The sequence below is a fragment of the Neodiprion lecontei genome, chromosome 5, assembly GCF_021901455.1.
Source record: "Neodiprion lecontei isolate iyNeoLeco1 chromosome 5, iyNeoLeco1.1, whole genome shotgun sequence".
NCBI lineage: Eukaryota > Metazoa > Arthropoda > Insecta > Hymenoptera > Diprionidae > Neodiprion > Neodiprion lecontei.
In genome coordinates, this window is record NC_060264.1 from 28,970,363 (window position 1) to 28,992,372 (window position 22,010).

General features: G+C 41.3%; 4 protein-coding genes and 1 long non-coding RNA gene across 6 annotated transcripts; 4 read left to right on the forward strand and 1 right to left on the reverse strand.

The window, feature by feature from the left end:
• The first annotated feature begins 6 nt into the window (after positions 1 to 6).
• On the forward strand, positions 7 to 1,076 carry LOC124294532. The gene is made up of 2 exons (XR_006904416.1): positions 7 to 185; positions 278 to 1,076. It is a non-coding gene; the product is annotated as an uncharacterized LOC124294532 (long non-coding RNA).
• LOC107218197 (neutral alpha-glucosidase AB) lies at positions 965 to 6,135 on the reverse strand. The gene is made up of 8 exons (XM_015655993.2): positions 6,028 to 6,135; positions 4,733 to 4,828; positions 4,050 to 4,457; positions 3,633 to 3,959; positions 3,212 to 3,464; positions 2,478 to 3,076; positions 1,386 to 2,344; positions 965 to 1,262 (listed from the first exon to the last, which is right to left on the reverse strand). The coding sequence occupies exons 1-8, from the start codon at positions 6,042 to 6,044 to the stop codon at positions 1,150 to 1,152; spliced, it is 2,772 nt and encodes a 923-aa protein (XP_015511479.1). The 5' UTR covers positions 6,045 to 6,135; the 3' UTR covers positions 965 to 1,149.
• Positions 6,136 to 6,339: 204 nt separating this feature from the next.
• LOC107218201 (KICSTOR complex protein ITFG2) lies at positions 6,340 to 11,193 on the forward strand. Of its 2 annotated transcripts, XM_015655999.2 has the most exons (8): positions 6,340 to 6,622; positions 7,088 to 7,130; positions 7,789 to 8,167; positions 8,260 to 8,491; positions 8,583 to 8,902; positions 8,984 to 9,723; positions 9,872 to 10,106; positions 10,919 to 11,193. In XM_015655999.2, the coding sequence occupies exons 3-8, from the start codon at positions 8,021 to 8,023 to the stop codon at positions 11,102 to 11,104; spliced, it is 1,860 nt and encodes a 619-aa protein (XP_015511485.1). In that variant the 5' UTR covers positions 6,340 to 6,622; positions 7,088 to 7,130; positions 7,789 to 8,020; the 3' UTR covers positions 11,105 to 11,193. The 2 variants fall into 2 exon arrangements, with proteins under 2 accessions (XP_015511485.1, XP_046596077.1); XM_046740121.1 differs by lacking the exons at positions 6,340 to 6,622; positions 7,088 to 7,130 and having other exon boundaries at positions 8,034 to 8,171.
• Positions 7,286 to 7,989, forward strand: LOC107218202 (mitochondrial inner membrane protease subunit 2). Its single transcript, XM_015656000.2, has 2 exons — positions 7,286 to 7,591; positions 7,789 to 7,989. Exons 1-2 carry the CDS (start codon positions 7,286 to 7,288, stop codon positions 7,987 to 7,989), a joined length of 507 nt encoding a protein of 168 aa, XP_015511486.2.
• A 6,403-nt stretch (positions 11,194 to 17,596) lies between the features above and the next one.
• Positions 17,597 to 18,151, forward strand: LOC124294429. The gene has a single exon (XM_046739409.1). It carries the CDS (start codon positions 17,597 to 17,599, stop codon positions 18,149 to 18,151), a length of 555 nt encoding a protein of 184 aa, XP_046595365.1.
• Positions 18,152 to 22,010: the final 3,859 nt, after the last annotated feature.

The window sequence follows — 22,010 nt, forward strand, 5'->3', positions numbered from 1 at the left end:
TTCCACGTTTCTTCCGCGTTCATAACTCTCAGTAGCCACGCATTTTAGCCCATATACAGTGAATTGGTTGAAAGAAGTGATTCGAGTTTAACGCCAACTTCCCTCATAATAACTGTTATCTTTTTCTAAATGGTCGTTCAAAACACGCCGGATTTAAAAGATTTTAAACTGGAGGCGAAGAGCGAGTTTGTATTAACATTTTATTCAAAGAAAAAAAAACTTCCTATAAATAAAAATAATAAAGTTAAACTGCACAAACCATTTTTTTCACTTTCAGCCTACTAGAGTGGGACGATGAATGGGACTTGGATGCTTTGCATTTAATTGCAGGCTGGAGAAACTTTCGAGCCTTGAGTTTGTCATCAATACCAATCAGGAATGGAAATTTTTTTATCGAAATTGGAAGACGATGTACTTGTATGGAGAAATTGGAGTTACGCAATACCAATATCTGAAGTAGTTGCTACTACACAAACCAGGTTTTATTAATAATAATGTACTTTTGTAACTTGAAGGAATTCACACCCTATGAGAAAATCATTGGCGAACTGTCTGATGTATTTTTCTGGCTTGACAAAAACCTTGAGCTTGGCAAAACTTACATCAATCTTGAAAGACCACCGTGCAACACTATTAGGAAAATGACATCATCTAAATACCTGCTTTATAATTGCTCGAAATTGACAACATTCATCTGTATTTTCGATGGTTCAGAGGAAGCTTGCAGTGACAGGCTCACAGATAGTTTGCATAGGTAAATTTAAATTATATAGTGTTTAAAACCATACAATCCCGCGGTAACTGCCATAAAAATTTTATGTTCATTCGTACTTTAAGTTATTAAATTTTTCTTTTGTTTTTTTTTTTTTATTGCGTAAATACGTAGTAACGCATTTATGTATTACAAAAGTGTTTTATGAAATATGTTCTCGTGTTGTTGATGATAAGAAAACAAAGAAACGTGTAAATCAATTTGTTCACATCTATTTACATTGTAGCATCTATTTAAACTATGTCGATATTATGCTTTACTATTTACTGCCTTACGTTATTCAGGTGTGTGTTTGTCACTCAGGTGAGATTTGAAAAATCGAATGTAAAATGTTCACTAGAATATAGGTATATCAAGTTTTTGACTTCACTTGTCAACTAATGAATCAACTCTATACTCCATTCCTCGCCCATATTCACTCCAGGTTTACGCACAGTTAGAACATTGTTTCGAGTATTGTATTTGGCCTCCAGCTCGACTATGCCTAGAGCTGAAAAAAGAAGTTTGAATTCATGATTGGAAAATATTCCAGTACAGGCGATATATTTTGATAAAAAATTAAAGTAAATCTGAAAGCTCAGCAAATATCTCAGGATTATAACGTCCAACTCACTTTTCGAGGTCAATTGTGCCGATTTGATGTTCTTTGGTGGATTGGCGATATCTATCCTCTCCAGCCAGCTCTTAGTGTCATAGGTTGCGAGTTTATCCATGAAATTGGATGTCAGCTTGTAACCAGTCAAAGTGAACCTGATGTACAAGTATTTTCCATGACGGTACTCGAAACTGGATTCATCGTCAATGTAGAGAGTGCCTGTAGCGGATCCATCGTCATCTGCGATTACCATCAGCGTGTAGGGATCGTTTTTCATAGCGACTGTACTTCGGCGGGATCTGTTCTTTTTTGGAACAATTGATCCACTCCTTTGATAGACTGGGATTCGCTCCATCGTCACCGGAACACTGACAGCACCAGGCTGCTTGTACGGCTGCATCGTGTCAATGTTGTACCAAGTGATCTTACCCTCTCCAGGGAAGTAGACGCTAACTTCTGTCAATCCAGGCTCTAGAACTGGACGAACGAGGAGCGAATCGCCAACCAAGATTTCGTCGTCGATAGTAAAAGCTGCAGACTCGGTTGGGTAGTGAGCCCAAATCGGCCTGATAACTGGAATTCCGCTGATTTCATGCTCCCTAAATAATGTGTACCACAAGGGCAAATAGGCGTAGCGCCTCTTGAGGGTTTCACGAACTATTCCAAGAGTATTGTCACCGAAAACCCAAGGCTCACGACGCTTGGTCTCGATGTGAGAATGCTGACGCATAAACGGCAGCCAAGCAGCTGCTTGATTCCACCTTATGAACAACTCATTGTCCGGGTTCTTGAAGAAGCCTCCTATGTCTGCACCGCAAAAAGAGAAACCGGATACCGCCAAGGACAGACACATCGGGTAGCTGATACGAAGGTGATTCCATTCACCTGTGTTATCTCCAGTCCACATGGCACCGTATCTTTGCGAACCAGCAAAGAAGGATCGTGTCAATACGAATGGTCGCAGGGAACCGCCAGACCTGGAAAAAAATATTTATCGAATCAAATATCTATCAATTAACTGTATTTACGGGTCTAATTTGGGACTGGAAAAATGAGTTTAGTCAAATATTCTCAATAACAATGTTCAACGTGAAGTAGAAAGTATAATACCTTCGGAATAAAGCCTCGTGAGTCGCGGACGTGAACATCATTCCGTTAATGTTGTGAATATCTCTGTGCTCCCAATTTTCATAATGTATCAAATCCTTCGGCATTGTTACTTCGGGTCCATTAAACACACTCGGTTCATTCATGTCATTCCAAATATAAACGTCGTTGGTAGTTCCCGTGAATTTGTCTAGATTGTACTGCTCGATGTAGTACTGCCTGACTTTAGGGTCGAACATGTCGATGTACGAGGTTGCACCTGGCCAGCACCATCCCTCGTAGTCTTTTCCATCTCTGTGTTTTACATAGTAACCAAGATTTGTAGCGTCGTTGTGGAGAAAGTAGTTCTGGTCTCGCTTGATGTGAGGATCAATAATCACCACCAGTTTTCTACCCTTTTCTGTCAAATTATGGACCATCTCTAGAGGCTGCGAAAATTTACGGGTATCCCACGTAAAGTACTTCTTGCCATCAGTGTACTCGATATCCAGCCACATTACATCCATCGGTAAGTCGTACTTGTCAAAATTCTCAGCCACCTGACGCACGTCGTCCTGGTCGTTATAATTCCACCGACACTGATGGTACCCTAAGCTAAACATCTGAAATGGAATGAATGTCAGAAATTGAAGAAATTTCATTGAGAATTCAACATCACACCACATAGATATGTATGAGTTTTAGTGAGTTTTTTCTACAAAGAAATCTGACGTTTATTAATCGTGAATTCACAATACCTGAGGGAGAGGAGCAGATCCAGTTAAACGTGTGTATTGCCTGAAGGCATCCAAGGGACTAGGTCCTAGCATAAAGAATGCGTCGATTAGGCCTGACTCAGAGATGAAGTGAGCGTCAACTTGGGGCTTTTTAGCAGACCCAGAAACGAAGTTAACGATACTCTCAACGACGTTGTTATCAGCGCTGGATGTTATATCCACCCAAGTTTCAGCTGCATTCTGCCAGTAAACTCCTGACGTTCCGCTTTCCTTACTGTTGAAGTAAAACTACTAATTATAGTTCATTTTAAAATGTAGACTTCATAAATGCTCCATTTGAGGATACTTTTGTATATATCACGAATAAATTTCAAAATTACATTGTAAAAATATCTATCAGTTATTTAATATTATTTATGGATGTTAAAGACGAGGAACTTACCCGTGGCCAAAGACGACAGGAATGGCACCATAGAGCGACATAAAGTCGTCAATTTCGTATTCAAAAACATCCAAATTATAAAGTCTGTAAGGATCAGATTTCTTTGTGGATTTCAACGCAAATGATCCAGCATGCTCTGGAACCCCATAAACATTTTCAGCCCCTATGAAACTGAAATCTAGTGCCACAGCCTCTGGCCCGTAAGGTTTGGAATCGTGATGTGATTTGAAATTCTCCTCCCAAGCTCCAGGATCAGAGTCTGCGCCGTCTCCTGGAAATTCGGGATTAGTTTCAGCAGGCTTTTCTCCTTCCTCACCCTCAGGCTTCCTGTAATAAATGGTGGTCCGATATTAGTTGAATCCTATCATTCACTGGTTAAAACTTCCGTTGTCAGTAGGTCAATGAAAATGAACTTACGGCTCTGGTTTAGTGCGTATGTGTTCAAACCGCATGAGTCCTCTCGCATTGGCAGAGAGAACAAGTTGTTCACCGCGATAAAAGTCAATTCTGAATGGATTGAAAAAGAGCTTAGCCTTGGTATGATCAGTGCCAACTACAATATACTCTGCTGTTTGTTCAATGAGTTTTATTTTCTTTGGCACAGGATCACTCTGGAGTGCAAATGTCGCCTCGAATCTTGGATGTAATGGATTCTTCTCGTTTATCCAAACCCTGTATGTGTTGTCTGCCAATCCTGTCAACCGAAGAATGTATGCAACTCCTGTATCTTGGTTAAATAATTCACCGCTCAGATCCGTCTCTCGAACTTCGACCGTGTTCAGTAGCTTGTAAGGCGTTTTGCCTGGCTCAACTTTTCGGCAACGCCTATAAACAGGTGTAGCAGAATAGAATGAAGTGAAGTTATTTCCAATGAGTTGATTGATAACTTCTATGTTGTACAGAATATATGATAGATACATTTAATGGGCTTGAACTTTGGCGTGGCAAGAGGTTAAATTCAAAACTGATATAATTCGTTATAAATCAAATTATATAATTTTACGATCTAGTAGTTTTTTCATTCTTACTGATTTTAAAACTGCATCATTTCCAACCACAAGTAATTAATTTCTGTCTGTTTTAAGTGTATCGATACTCACCGACAAAAACTGCTTTGTTCGCATGTTTTAAAATTGTTTCTGTCAACTCCGCTGACCAAGTAGACGCAGCTGAGTGCTGCCAGAAACAGCCCAAATCTAAGGAAAATAAAAAAAAAATTTTATATTTGAGCCTTTTATTTCTTTGCATTTTTGTCAACGATTTTGGTGAATAGCCACACTATGAAATATACATTTTTGAATAAAAATTGAAACAAAGAAAAAAACTGCTATTTAAACGGATGCCAATTAGATTCGAAGAGCAATGAGCTACACAGAGGGAAAACTTATATCAGCAAAGATTAAACTCGCGTTTGAACTTCGCCGTATCTAAAAGAACTAATCTTTGTTTACACTGTAATGTATCCATATCTTTTTGTGTATAAACATGCATTTCAGGTAGAAGCTAAACTCTCTTTTCAAGATAAGAGAATTATGCAGAGATGTACTACACCACAAAAATTATTGTGAAGTAATTACGATAAAATTTCACTTTGCTGCTACTGAGCCTCATTCCGATACATGTTCATGGGCCGACAATCACTACTTGTATAAACAGTGAATATATTACTTTTTATTTTTTATTCAAATAAGGATAGCAGTGGTTTCATAATTGGAGGAAAAATTTATCCAACTACGACGTCAAATTACGGCGATATTTTCGTCGTTATCACGGCTAATATTTACTTAGGTACAATCAGGTAATGTTGTAATTAATGCATCGAACGCACCGGAATTCATCGGAATTCCACGTTCACCTGCGTGTGTTGTTTTGGCGTGAAAAGGAATAGAAACAAGGAAACCGGATTCGCAAGGATCTGAATTAGTAACAATGAATCCCAATTCAATTAACTACTATCTTCATTCTCAACAAGGCAGACAAATATCAATTTATACGTAAGCTACATGAGTTGTCTAATTTGATGGAAAATTTTGTGAACCGGTTCGTCAGAGGTGCAAGTTGGACGCACGTGAAGCCAGCGATAAAATGATGATACTACGGCTCCGATTTTAATTAATGTTAGAAAGTATATAAATTTTTTAATTTATTTACTAAACGATTATCACAAACAGCCAAATAACACCGGCGCGAACCCGCGGCGACACGTCAGCGGCTCCACGGTGACTTGATACGATAATCATTACTTCTACGATTTTACGTTTCTGGGGGAATTTTTTTTACGTTTATAATTGGAAGATGGATTTATTGTTTCAAATACATGCTCATTTAATGCACTCGTATATCCATATCTATAGTTAAATACGGATCTTTAACAATATCGTTAAGGGATACTCACCTCACGCCCAGAGACATATTGGTATACTCGGTATACTGCCTGTATACTGGCCGTAGTGTCCGTAAACTGTAATTCCTAAAACGTGGCGGCGCTACCGTCTGCAAAGTACCATGGCGGTTATTCCGGAACGGGTGGCAGGTGGCAGTTGAGGGGAAGTCGGTCAGAGTCGGTACTGGTCGGTACCTTGCAGTGTTGCCAATCGTACGGTCAGGACCGTATTTGCGGGGTAATTTCACCTCCTGTCGGAACATACGGTCCAATTGCTCGACCGTACACTAAGTGTACGGTCCTGGAAACATTTTAAAAATTTAAGCCTTTTCTCGGCTAGCCTCTGATATTGCAAAAGAATTAAGACCTGTCTGTTCCTTGATAGAATAACTAAAATATACGAAAACTATTGAATTACATGCAACGGTTACAATGTTGGCGGGGAATCTCCGCAACAACTGTTTGCACCTGCACTGCATTTCATATGCATTTCATATGCGTTTTATTCATTTCCACAATTGCACCTACGCACTGCGTGTGCAGACGAATCAACGAATGAATGAAAGAGAAGTGAAAGACACGTTAACGAATTCTGCTAGATGTTTAGGTACGCATTACGCGATTCGCAAATTTTTATTTGTGCTGATTTTTTGCTGCAAATTGTATTTCCTTGATTTTTTGCTGGACTATGTATTACCACTGTAGTGCTTACAATAGAATATACAGATTTTGGGTTAACCTAGCCTAAGGTGCCCGAATCTAACCTACACAATACCAAACATAATGTATTGGAACAAAAAATGGACCATAGCTGTATGCCTGGCATAGCGTCTGTATAAAGCGTTGCGATTTGCCGAATTTTATTTGAATTTCTTATTTTGCCACATTTTGTTGATCTTTATGTAATCCAATTTAACCTCACTTAACTTTAAGTATTCTTAACCATTGTCTACAGGTTTTAATTTGATAATTCTTTCTTTTTTTATTATTTAACAACGTACCATTGTCAAGTATCATCCACTATGAAATATATTCAGCTGTTCTACTTAATATTTGGCAATTTTCTTTACAGATTAAAGAGATCACCCGACCCATTGCTTTGTCCAAAGTGATTGGTAAGTTTCCACCCTTGAATGGTATAATTGAATAAACGTAAACAAATTTACCCTGCTAGAGTTGCACATTTCAAATCTGAATAACTCTCACATATTTTTATTTTCTTTCATTTTAAAGCCAAGAAAAGCTCTCATCTTTATTATTCATTGGTTACATGGGGCTACCGCCCTTTCTGCGCAACATCCTCATAGGAATTCCTATAGGGATAACCTTTTTAGACACTGTTGGATATGTCGCGCGAGTTGAAGGTGTTTCAATGCAACCGGCGCTGAACCCTAACTTGAAAGAGGTCGATTACGTCTATCTGAATCGCTGGGCCGTTCGAGGGCTCAAAGTCGAACGAGGCGAAATAATTTCTCTGTCCTCACCTAAGTTTCCTAATCAAAAACTAATAAAGCGTGTAATCGGACTACCTGGCGACGTCATTGGCACCATCGGATACAAGACAGACTTCGTACAGGTCCGGGAAATTGAATTAAACTGCCCGACATTTAATTTTTTATATAATTATAGTTGATTACACTATCAAATTTAAGTTCATTAGCTAAGAATGATTAGATTTCAGGATCCACATGGCATAAAATTATTAAGCCTAATGGATTCTTCATCAATAAGTCCGGACAAGAAGTGCTTCAACTTGTACATCATCATCCGTAGGTACCAGAGGGTCACTGTTGGGTCGAGGGAGATCACACAGGTCATTCTATGGACTCAAATAGCTTTGGTCCAATCTCACTAGGTTTGGTAACGGCTAAGGCTACTTGCATTGTCTGGCCTCCAAATCGTTGGCAGTTCTTAATTCCCGAGGTACGAGAGCATAGATTACCGCTCAACATCCTGAGATCGTCTGTTGCTTAACACGAGAAACTGTACAAGAAAGAGCACCATCATGCGGGCCGTAAGCTTTGTTAAACGTCTGCAATGGGACGTCCCAGGAACAATTTTCAGACATGGTATGACACTAGGCGATGTTGACAACGATGGCGATAACGAATTGGTTGTTGGAACTGCAGAAGGGGAGCTATATATTTTTAAAGTACGTAAGTATGTGTGCAACCTGATACCAATTGAACACCATCGTTTCTTCTTGGTTGATCTGATTGAATACCAGAGAATATTTGACTCCAGGGTTCAGACTTGTGGCAGAAAATAACAGGTCTTGGTCTCATAACTTGCCTAACAGTGGGTGATATTTTTAACTATGGCCGTAACGCTCTAGTAGTAATTTGTGGAGATGGATGGGTCCACATCTTCTATAGTCCTCGACCGGTTAATCCAACTGCAACATCGCTGGGCTCGGTGGGCCATTTGCCTGTAATAAGGGAGTCTACTCTTGGAGATCAGTTCGGCGTACCAACTGGTATGTCCAAACACTATAAATACTGCTGTCACTCCAACTCAATGATTTTTCATGTGCTCTGTTTCTTACTCTAAAATCAACGTGCCAACAGGGCCAACCAGCGTGGACGTGGCCACAGGTATGAGCAGTATGATGCACTCATCAGGTTCTGATCAAATGGACAATAATGTGGAATCGAACGAGCCCTCTGGAAAAATGCAGTGCGTTCACGTTCAACGTATTCCTACAAACACCAAAGTAGTTCTCCTCGCTGATGTAGACAAAGATGGGGCCGTGGAAATGATCCTGGGACTGACCGATCGCGTCGTGCGATCTTACAGATGGTCTAGCAGCGCCGAACTTGGATCTCGCAGACTAATTGGTCTAAATAAATGGGAATGTGCTGATCAAATTGGTACCGTAACTCTACAGGTATTTATTTTTTTTTCCTAATACAATACACTGATTTGCACCAAACTCATAACGACATCTTTTTTACTCCCTGAATTGCAGCATACAGGAGATGGGACACCAACTTTGTTAGTTGCGCAGCCAGGTGGAACGTTTATGAGAATAAAATGCAGCCCTGAAGATTGCAATTTTGACGATCCTGACAGCTCGGAGACAAACAGTGAAGTAGCAGCAAGTTGCGTGGACTATGAAACACTGGGAATATCGAGAATGCGAAACCCGAATATCTCGACAGAGATTCTGGGTGACCTAGAGCCTGGAAAGCAGGAATTTGTGTCTGCGTTGGACACTGAGGTACCAAAGTATCTGGCGAAAAGTGTTTCTAATAAACAGAACACCTTCTCAGACGACAGTCAACTCGGAATGAACATCTTCAAAGCCTCGTCTTTGGAATTTAAGCGGAATTATTCTCAGCCGGAAATGAGGAAGGCGAGTTTAGACGCGGTGGATACCATTCGTAGGAGAGAAATTAACACCCAGCACAACGAAGCTGTGAGGTTTCACACCAGGCACGGCACACCCGGCATCGACACGATCGACGGGAACTTTATCGGCGGTAACGTCGTTCTGGGTGAGTTTGACATGAGGACAGATAAAAAGCCTCTTCTTCCAACGCAGAAGGACTTCTCGCCGTCTCTAGACAACAATAAAGATAACAACAATCGTAGCGAGACTGATGATAAAAACTCCCAGAATTCCGTTGGTGCTAAAAAGGGAAAACCGTATGCTCTGGCCACTCTAGACGGCACAATTATGCTCGTACAAGACGAAGTTATTTTATGGTGAGCCAGACTAGATGGTACCGCTCTATTTTGAGAGCTCAAATTATATCTCTGATTACGACATTAAATTTTATGTGGAATCTGTGAAAGAAAACTAGTCGATACTCCATTTGTTTGTTAATTTATCCATGATATGTTTCTTCCGCAGGGCGATGCAGGTAGATCACCAAATATTCGCTCTATGTCGATTGGACGTTACTGGCGATGGAACGGACGAGATAGTCGCCTGTGCCTGGGACGGTCAGACATACATACTTGACCAGCAAAAAAATAGCGTACGATTCCAGTTCGAGGAACCAGTGAGAGCTTTCTGCACTGGAAAATACAGCGTTGCATCTGGATCGTCGAGCCCCTGTCTAGTGTACAATACATTTCAAAACAAAGTGCGTGGCAAATGAATTTTTCGGACGGTATTTTTTCGGAAATTATGTCGCCGCTAACATGGCTTGTAAATATCCATTTCGTGACTTCACAAGCACTTACAGCCCTTCTGGACGTTCAACGTTGAACTAAGGCTGCTGACTTCATTAGCCAGTTTCGTTAGATCCGACCAACGAAACAGATTTCTTGTGGATCAAGAACGGGCTTCTGTCACATGAAAATTTCCTTGTCGGATCGTGTCATATTTACGGAAAGATAACTGATGGAATGGGTGTTCCCGGATTACGTCTGTGCTTTTATACGTCTCTCTATCTCCCTGTCAGAAGTGAAAGAAATTCTGAAATCGTAGAAGCGATGAATATTCAACAAGTCAAAATACTATCAGCGATCTACGTTAGCAATGACTGAGATACAGACATACACTTTTATTGAAGATACGGTTTAAAAAAATTTATAGTCTGATTCCTACCCCCGTTCTCGCACGATTCGACAAGGAAATTTCCCGGGTTTTGACGTCACGAAATATATAGTATATGATTCGCCGGATCAGCGAGGCCTTAAACGGGCAGATACGTAATTTGAGCAAACTGAGGCTTTACTTTGCAAAAAGGAACCAGCCGAGATCAGTGGAATCGAATTGAATTCATTTTAACTCATTAAACAGATATCGATACATTCCGTTTTATTTTAAGTCAATTTTTATACAAAGTAATAAGCCTGTCCAATCGTGTGCTTTTGGTTCTAATTAGTATATAGAAATCTGCATTGTCACTAAATAAATATCATGACTTGATCCCGTTCAATTTTATTCCAGATATTTCTGTATCACGATGTGATTTTACCGAGTATGATGGTTACCTCATTGGATCCTCTTGACACGCTTGATGACAAAGAGAAAAGAATTTTGGAAGAGTGGTTCAGCAAGGATAGTGAAACAGGAAAACAGCACAAACTGCAGCTATTGACCGAATGGTTACTGTACAGCAATGATTGTTTGTAAGAATAAAAGAATAAACAATCGGTACTATTGTACAAATTATAAAAATGCCGATAGGCTATTTAAAATTAAATAAACTACTTGTTACTTTATGTCATTTCTCTCTTTTTATTCCTCATTTGAAAATCCTTAAAGTAGATGAATTAAGAAATGTGGTTAAAAGCTAAAAAATCACCGATCTCTATCTATAGATCAGCGTAAAAAACAGTAAACAATTCAAATCTTGTGAGATTTGAATTTCGGATTTTCAAACCGACATCCTGCGGGATATTTATGAATTGCAGTGTAAATTAATCTGTGAATGAAGCTCGGATTATGAATGAATTATCACGGTTTCATTCGAAGTGATTTGTCATTTATCAATCGTTCATTCATGGATCAACTTTAAATGATTTATGATACATGGTTGCATATAGTGAGGCGTGCAATTAGAAGGCGTAATAAGTTAAATCTGAATTGTGCAATTAAAAAATGTGAAGATAGATATAATCCGTTATTTGAAAGTGAGTGTAAGTGGAGGAAGTTCATTGATAATCAGAACTAATATTGCGTTGAATTATTGTTTACATTATTAATGTACGTTTGTATATTACAAATTATTCAATTACAGAAATACTAAATGTACCAACTGTACCAAGGGATGCGGTTAATTTAATTATAATTGGTGAAATTTTTTTTGAATGTTGATCGTTTATTCGTTTTATGAGTTATTGTAATTATCGATCGTACTCATGAAGTATAATATATTAATCGGACAATATTTAACATTGTTGTTGAGTAAATGATTTTGTTTTTCAAGTCGTATTAGTTTAAAGATTGTACAACCCCTTGAAAGAAGAAAAAACGAGTCCTGCTTTGTATCACAGTGAAAGGATATCGTATCTATGGATTCGTAATAAATCTACGTCTACATAGAAACTAATTCATTTCTACATAATATTGGTAATAATAATAATAATCATAGTAGCGTAACAATATTTCAAAATACAGGTAACTCCAATTCAATGCCATTTTAATTAACAATCAATAACGATATTTTATGCTTTTTCGCCGTGTTCGACTTTTAATTACTCGATCAATCCACCAATAGCGATGTTATTATTACCGAATTAGCGACTTCGATGATATTTCAATCGCATGTGCATCGAATTTTTTGAATACGTATATTTTTTTGCTGTGTTTACGTTTTCGTTCAAATTACGGAAAAATTCGTTTCGAGCGGTTCAGGTCAATTAGCGTCGAAAATTTCGATATTATGGCAGCACGGCGAGACAACATGTTTGGGAAAATGTCACATCTGATATTACGAGCCATTGTTTAATGTGATTATCATATACAGTGGCACGGTTCTCTATATGGAAATAAACTGGATTCCTAAGTAACAAACTCGTTATCCGGTAAATGCTGTGTATAGGTATAAGTAAACATAAGTTTATTTTATTTTATTGCGTTATTTCGTATTTTATTATTGACAACTGGTGAGAAAATTTTCGAAATTTATACCACGCAGCGTTAATTTTTTTCAAAAGGTTTGATAATCAAGCATATAATACATATGGCAGCACAGTTTATATTAATACTTGATAATAATGGTAATACACTACTTTTGACAATTAATATAACTGGGTATGAAATAATGTTGTACGAAGAGTGTAATACAATAAACATACCGATTCACAGATGCTTATAATTCTAATTTACATTGCAATGGTATGTAGGATAGGTATATAAGACGTTTAATTAACCAATACTTCACAACACTAGTCGAGTACAATGTGTATAATAATAGTAAGGTGTATGTATAGAATATTTATTAATTAGCTATATTCAACGCTTATACCAATATAGATGACTAATTTATGTCGGAAGTATAAAACAATATTATTAATATGTATGTAACCGATTATTTCGGCCTGTTCAGTACAGTGCACTCTCTCAATAGGGCCGCAACTGTACAAGAGTGGAACCGATTTTCTACGAATAATTTTTTTTATTTTTTAGATTTGTGTTAAACTGGGAATAAGTTTGTTTATATGTTCGTAGAAATGACGGAAACATTGCATTTCCTGCGCGGTCCTATTGAGAGAGTGCACTGTAATTGATCTGTCCGAATTATTAGATACCTATGTATTAATTGCAAGTCGTAATGACTCGTAATTAACAATGCACAGGTTAATTTCATACATCAGTTTAATTTTGTTTTTTGTTTGTTTAGATTATCTTTTTCTTCTTCTTTTTTTCTAATTACATTTTCGTTTAATTTGTTGATTTGTTTTTAATATTTTCCTTTTATATCTTTCGCCATATTACTATGCAATGATTTTTCTGTATGATTTTTCACTTATTGTGCCTCATTATACAATATTTATTACACGAGAATTTCCCCTGAAGAGATGCTTTTTTTTCTGTATGATAAAATTAACGATTCATTATTTGTATAAATATCTCGTCAGCTGTGGCCGATTTATATTATGTACCTTTTATGTACTTTTTATTTATTATAATTTTTATTATTATTACTTTATTTACCAACGGCAATTATCATTATACAATTTAAATATTAATTATTATTTTTCATTTCTGTGTAGTTTAGAACATTTTTTACTTTTCATTTCGAATACTTACATCATTAGAATTCTCTATAGTTATAGGCATATGTATAATATATACTATATAATTGTATCAATTATCATATACCACGGTATTATAATTAATTTTTTTTTATTTTTTTTATATATATATATATGGACTTTGTTATCGGTTCCTTAAACTGTACGTTTTTTTACGCGCTATATAATTATATTTACACCATAAAATTATTTATACTACAGAGCTTTTTATTTTATTAATCTTACTGTTATTATTATTATTATTATTATTATTGTGTTTTGAGTACCAAAAAATTAATTCGCTTCAAAATTGAACGAAATCTAGTACGAATTTGCATGCACAACTTTTGAAATGAAACACAATTTATTATCAATATATTCTGCCACTGTAAATGAATACATCGTAATTCTAAGAAATATTTATTTTTCAGGTATGTCAATCTGTTCGCGCCACTTTATTATTATTATATTAGTTTTGTAAATTTATCATAGCAATACTTTAGTTTCGTTATATTTGTACGTTGCACCTATTTACCACGTATAAGGTGACTAAAGAGTCACAACAGTAGATTTACTTTCTTATTCCACATGACGAGTAGTTCAACGTTAGAGTAATTCAAATTACGTACTTATTGCCCACGTCAGAAATTCGTGAGCCGATACTCGAATCGGCAGTTACGTACGTTCGCTTGGCCGGTGAGGGCGCAGCGCAAGTTAGTTAGTCTCGAGCGCTCGAATAGGTAGGACGCGTTAGGTTTTCCTTAGACACGGTCGGGGGAGACGTGTTTCACCCTCCGGTTGGGCCGGGGGTGTCGCGTCTCCCTGGGCGAGCGTCATTGCTTCAGCGTTGGTTCCCGAGACGTCGGGACCGCTGTTTGCACGGCATCGGGCCACCTTGACGCTCCCCACTCCCTGCTTCCACGAGTGCGTGGAAGTTGCGGAGCACGCGTTAGGTTTTCCTTAGACACGCGCGTCGATTATTTCGTCTCGCGTAGTTTTAAGATTTATCCGTTTAACACGGTCGGGGGAGACGTGTTTCACCCTCCGGTTGGGCCGGGGGTGTCGCGTCTCCCTGGGCGAGCGTCATTGCTTCAGCGTTGGTTCCCGAGACGTCGGGACCGCTGTTTGCACGGCATCGGGCCACCTTGACGCTCCCCACTCCCTGCTTCCACGAGTGCGTGGAAGTTGCGGAGCACGCGTTAGGTTTTCCTTAGACACGCGCGTCGATTATTTCGTCTCGCGTAGTTTTAAGATTTATCCGTTTAACACGGTCGGGGGAGACGTGTTTCACCCTCCGGTTGGGCCGGGGGTGTCGCGTCTCCCTGGGCGAGCGTCATTGCTTCAGCGTTGGTTCCCGAGACGTCGGGACCGCTGTTTGCACGGCATCGGGCCACCTTGACGCTCCCCACTCCCTGCTTCCACGAGTGCGTGGAAGTTGCGGAGCACGCGTTAGGTTTTCCTTAGACACGCGCGTCGATTATTTCGTCTCGCGTAGTTTTAAGATTTATCCGTTTAACACGGTCGGGGGAGACGTGTTTCACCCTCCGGTTGGGCCGGGGGTGTCGCGTCTCCCTGGGCGAGCGTCATTGCTTCAGCGTTGGTTCCCGAGACGTCGGGACCGCTGTTTGCACGGCATTGGGCCACCTTGACGCTCCCCACTCCCTGCTTCCACGAGTGCGTGGAAGTTGCGGAGCACGGTTTCTCATGGAGACTTAGATAAGTTGGCTTAAGATCATTGAATGATCATTCAATATAGTTGACAAGGAACGCACCAGCGGCTGTATTATCCTGTTTTATGATAATCTGATTGGCAGTTAATAAACCCTGGTCTTGCTTCGGCTTTTCCCTCTGCATCGTGAGGGTTTTTATGCCGAAGCAAGCGTCTTGTCTTTCCCGCGAAATTGTGTTATTTATTTATCCACCCTCTCACTCACTCATCCCATCCCGATTGAAGTTAGAGAAGAACTCTGATCAAACGACCAAAACATGGTGCCCCGGGTGAGGAGTGAGTGATTGGGTTTTTCTTGTTCGTCAAGTTCGTGTTAACTTGTCACCTGGTACTGGCTGGTGCGTCTTGTGTATCTATGTCTTGTACGTGTGTAAGCCGAGACGAGGCTTAGGGATTAGGATTAGCGTGGCACAAAGGCCTTCACGCGACACTCACTAACAAGCGAGGTATTGTAATACGTGGTCGTATTGTCATCGTGTATGTCCATTACCTTTGCTTTCCTCGCTCAGTTGCGTTTGGTTCTTCGACTGCGATACACGTTCGTTTGGACCTCTCGAGTTATAACAGTTTTCAATCAAACTTCATCGCGACATGGCTCCAGTAGCCTTACAGAAGCTTACTGCATTGCAGCGGGCTCGTGAAGGCGAAATAGAAGGCTTGCGGCAGAGGTTAACAAGCAAACCGCGAGATACGCTTACGAAACGAGTCGTTCAATCGCGACTTGACGCTCTAAATGAAATTTGGACAGAGGTTCGTAAGGCTCACGCTGAGATCATCGTTCGAGAAAACGCGGACGCCGACCCGTACGTCACCGATAATTGGTTCGGGCGAATTCAGGGTGTATACGAGAACGCCCTTGACGAGTTTTTGGCGCTTCTGACTTCCGCGGAAAAGGTGGAAACAGAGGCCGTCACTAGACCCGCGGCGGCAAGCACCTCTGGAATTACCGGAACGGGTGTCGCGAAACTCCCTCGCATTCCTCTTCCAACCTTTTCGGGAAAGTATGAGGATGGGGCAAGTTTTTGCGACCTTTTCACTACGTTGGTGCATGACGTAGCTTCTCTATCTGACGCAACCAAGCTGCAGTATTTGAAGCTTTGCTTGACCGGTAGTGCCGCGGACCTAATAAAGGACGTCGCTACGACCAGTGCGAATTACATCAGCACATGGCAGGCGTTAAAGACTCGATATCACAACCCTCGATTAATAATGAATAAACATTTGGCTTCGTTCATGCGGATCCCGCACTTGAAAAACGAGTCCGCTTCCGAGCTCCGTTCCTTCGTCGACGAAGCTCAGCGAATAGTTCGTGCGTTAGCGAATTTAAAATTACCAGTGGAGCATTGGGACGTCTGGCTTGTCTTCGTGCTCTCTGAACGCTTGGATGCGGAGTCGCGAAGGTTGTGGGAAGCGGAGCTGAGCCAGGGTGACCTCTCGGAGGGTACCAGCTCTCTTGGTTCACTCCCGAAATTCGCGGACTTGATAAAGTTTTTGGAACGGAGAACTCAGGCCTCGACTATGATCGCGCTCGAGTGTCGAACGGAGAAGAGGTCGGCTTCAACACCTTCTGCGGGACCCCAACCCCGTAAGGTTCTCCACCACACTGGTGCTGCGGTCCTGCGGCGATCCTAAATTCGAATTCGAAACAGACGCGCTCGTCCTCCCAAAACTCACCTCGCGTCTCCCATCGGATAGATTTGGCGATCTAGATTTGGGACAATTTGAGGGTCTTGCGCTGGTGGATCCGGACTTTTCGGTTTCCCAAGAGGTAGACGTGATTTTGGGCGCTGATGTTTGTGGCCGGTTGCTCCGTCCCGGCTTGAAACGGTTCCCTGCCTCACGGCTTGTCGCTCAAAGTACGGCTTTTGGTTGGGTGATTTCCGGTATGGTGCGGTCCGACAAACGGCGGGCGGACGGGGCTCGCTCTTCCTTGCCAACACGGGTACTTCATTGCTTGGGTGAGCCGGATTTGGAGCGGGCCCTGCGGCGCCTTTGGTCTCTCGAGGAGATTGCTCCGAATTCGGGTGGATTGACGCCCGAGGACGAGATGGCTGAGCATTTGTTCGGGGAGGCTCACAGTCGCGACTCGCGAGGTCGGTGCGGGGTCCGGCTTCCTGTGGGACCGGAGCATCGTAGGGTGGCTAACGAGACGGATCAATGGCGCTTAAATCTCTCTCTGGTATGCAACGTCGACTGTCGCGAGACGCTAGATTGGCTGAGGCATACGGTAGCTTCATGAGGAACTACGAACGCCTGGGACATATGACTCGAGTCCCGGCCTTAGAAATACGGTGCGAGGACGCGTGGTACCTTCCACATCACGCAGTGATTCAGGCTTCGGGTGACAAATGGAAACTTCGCGTTGTGTTTGATGCCTCTCGGACAACTCGCGAAGGGCACTGCCTGAATAACTTTTTGTGGTCAGGACCCCCCCTCCAGAGCGATCTGTCATTGATCCTCTCAAATTGGCGAAAATACCGTTTTGCGTTTATCGTGGACATGGTGAGGGTGTTCCGGCGGGCTCTGGTCGTGCGCGAGGACCGGGATCTGCAGAGGGGTGTGTGGGCGACGATCGCTGACGCCGGTCCTGTTGATTACCGTTTGAATGCTGTCGCGTGCGGGACGACTTGTGCCCCATATCTGGCCATCCGCACGTTTTTGCAGTTTGTTACTGATGAGGGGGTTGACTTTCCTCTCGGAGCGATGGTGTAAATATTGGCTTCTGGGCAGTCACGGCGTAAGGGGGGAAGTCCGTCGATTCAGAGTTGGACGCGAGTGGTCCTGGGTGCACATGGGGCGGCGTCTGGTTCCCTTCGGCGTGGACACTGGGTGTCCGTGAGTCCGAGCCGGGATTCCGGCGTCTGATTTGATTGGATTACATAGATCGGATTGATTATCACTTCGGGTTATCGGAATCTCAGGAAGAAATAATTGACAGTTTCAGTGGCTCGGATTCGAGTATTTTGAGGAATTGCGATCTAGTAGAACGACTGAATTCGACACGTGTGTTTTGTGAATTTTATTTTGCAGCACGTTGCTTACACGTCATCCGGAAGTACTCGACTAAACTCGGCTCCCGCCGCGGTGACTCTCACGCCCTCTCAGTCTCCACACAATCTGTCAAACATGGCGTACACTCCCAGAGACCTGCGCACGCAGGCGCGGGCGATTCGAGTACGAGAACACTCACTCAACAGTGTGTGCGCCAGATTGTAAAGCGTCATGAATCAGAGAATAAATAAAAGTGTGTTTGAACGAGACAAGAAGTAGCCTCTAGGAAGAATAATCAAACTCCACCCGGGTACGGATGGCCTTGTAAAGGTGGTCACGATTGAAACCGCAACTACCACTCTACGGCGGCCCATCTTTCGTCTATGCCGGCTGACTCTCGAAGATGGCGGCAAAGGGCGTAGGGCAATGTCGGAGGCCTGAGGATTCGTCTGTTGGACGAAGGCGGGCGGGATGTTCGCGCCACTTTATTATTATTATATTAGTTTTGTAAATTTATCATAGCAATACTTTAGTTTCGTTATATTTGTACGTTGCACCTATTTACCACGTATAAGGTGACTAAAGAGTCACAACAGTAGATTTACTTTCTTATTCCACATGACGAGTAGTTCAACGTTAGAGTAATTCAAATTACGTACTTATTGCCCACGTCAGAAATTCGTGAGCCGATACTCGAATCGGCAGTTACGTACGTTCGCTTGGCCGGTGAGGGCGCAGCGCAAGTTAGTTAGTCTCGAGCGCTCGAATAGGTAGGACGCGTTAGGTTTTCCTTAGACACGGTCGGGGGAGACGTGTTTCACCCTCCGGTTGGGCCGGGGGTGTCGCGTCTCCCTGGGCGAGCGTCATTGCTTCAGCGTTGGTTCCCGAGACGTCGGGACCGCTGTTTGCACGGCATCGGGCCACCTTGACGCTCCCCACTCCCTGCTTCCACGAGTGCGTGGAAGTTGCGGAGCACGCGTTAGGTTTTCCTTAGACACGCGCGTCGATTATTTCGTCTCGCGTAGTTTTAAGATTTATCCGTTTAACACGGTCGGGGGAGACGTGTTTCACCCTCCGGTTGGGCCGGGGGTGTCGCGTCTCCCTGGGCGAGCGTCATTGCTTCAGCGTTGGTTCCCGAGACGTCGGGACCGCTGTTTGCACGGCATCGGGCCACCTTGACGCTCCCCACTCCCTGCTTCCACGAGTGCGTGGAAGTTGCGGAGCACGCGTTAGGTTTTCCTTAGACACGCGCGTCGATTATTTCGTCTCGCGTAGTTTTAAGATTTATCCGTTTAACACGGTCGGGGGAGACGTGTTTCACCCTCCGGTTGGGCCGGGGGTGTCGCGTCTCCCTGGGCGAGCGTCATTGCTTCAGCGTTGGTTCCCGAGACGTCGGGACCGCTGTTTGCACGGCATCGGGCCACCTTGACGCTCCCCACTCCCTGCTTCCACGAGTGCGTGGAAGTTGCGGAGCACGCGTTAGGTTTTCCTTAGACACGCGCGTCGATTATTTCGTCTCGCGTAGTTTTAAGATTTATCCGTTTAACACGGTCGGGGGAGACGTGTTTCACCCTCCGGTTGGGCCGGGGGTGTCGCGTCTCCCTGGGCGAGCGTCATTGCTTCAGCGTTGGTTCCCGAGACGTCGGGACCGCTGTTTGCACGGCATTGGGCCACCTTGACGCTCCCCACTCCCTGCTTCCACGAGTGCGTGGAAGTTGCGGAGCACGGTTTCTCATGGAGACTTAGATAAGTTGGCTTAAGATCATTGAATGATCATTCAATATAGTTGACAAGGAACGCACCAGCGGCTGTATTATCCTGTTTTATGATAATCTGATTGGCAGTTAATAAACCCTGGTCTTGCTTCGGCTTTTCCCTCTGCATCGTGAGGGTTTTTATGCCGAAGCAAGCGTCTTGTCTTTCCCGCGAAATTGTGTTATTTATTTATCCACCCTCTCACTCACTCATCCCATCCCGATTGAAGTTAGAGAAGAACTCTGATCAAACGACCAAAACACAATCCTTCTAATTTGCTTTTTTTAAGTTTGAGTTTTGTATTTTACAAAAATTTTGAGCCAACGGAATTATATACCAAACATTCTGAAAGTTGAGAACACGTGTATTATAATACATACATTACATATAATACATTAAATGGTAGGTTTTTATTGAGTTTCTTTTAAATTCTTATCTCTGTCGTATGAGGGATCAATTAGCGTGTTAAAAACTGAACGGTATTGGAATTGAAATTCTTATCACTATAGTCACGAACAGAGTAGACATATGCGTAGCAAAATTGCCATTGTCATTACCTTCGGAAATATCTGATAATCAGCAAATCGTCGAAAATCGCACGAAATAATTATCACCTACGCCTACTAAATATTTATTATCACATGAATAACGCCAATGTAAACAATCGGCTTTAAGTAACATTTCATTAAAATTAATTTACTATCACGAATTACTAATAAATTCGTACCGCGTCAACTTATATCTGCTTAAAAACAGCAAAGATAAATAAAATAACATATAACAAAATAACGGTATAAATAAATTACAAACAGCTATGTGGCTGAGGGAATTTCACTTTCAGATGGCGTTCTAGCGAGAGTTTGACTGTAGTAGATATTTTTCAATTATCGATGAGAAACTCCGAATTTTTATCAATTTTATCTTAAACTCGAGGCCTTACAAATGTCGTTATAAAAATGGTAAAGGAAAAAACGTAAAAAGAATATTATAACGTGAACGGTTTATTATTCCATTGGCTCGTAACTTCTTCCTTGATTGAAAACTGCTACGCACAGTGAACAATAACAACAACAACAGTAACAATAATACCAACAACAACAACAACAACAACAACAACAACAACAACAACAATAGTAATAGTATTTAAATTTCACAGAAGATTCGTAATTACGTGGATTAACTATTGTACAGAAACACTCACACATGCTCATACAGACGTCACATGCGTACAAACGAACGACATGCCTATCATACATACGTCGATATAAAAATACTACTAGCATTAATAATAATAATAATAATAATAATAATAATAATAATAATAATAAACACGTAGGTTATGAAGTTACGTACTGGAACAATAACTGATCAATCAATCAATCAATCAATCAATGAACTAACTTATTTCACATTAACTATAAGGTAGGTAGTTAGCGTATTTTAAATTTGGCAGTTATATTGTCTCTAGCTATTTGCTTCTTCATAGTTATTGTATACCTTACATGTCTATAGATATAATATATATATACACCATTCATGTATAATAAGTAGTTAATCATCGTCGTCTTTATTATTTTAATTTTATTTTACTTCGTATCAATTTTTTTTTTTTTTTTTCCTTTTTTCGCAACTTTATTATCCTCCTTTCACCCTCTCTTTATAAGACACGACATCGCATCACTCACTGTTATAGTATAGTTTGTTATTTGTATTTACGAACCTATTATTATTGTTGTTATTATTCTGATCATTTCTTTCTTTTATTTTTGTATAAACTTTTATACATAGCTCTGTACTTATTTATAAAATGTATACACGTGTATAT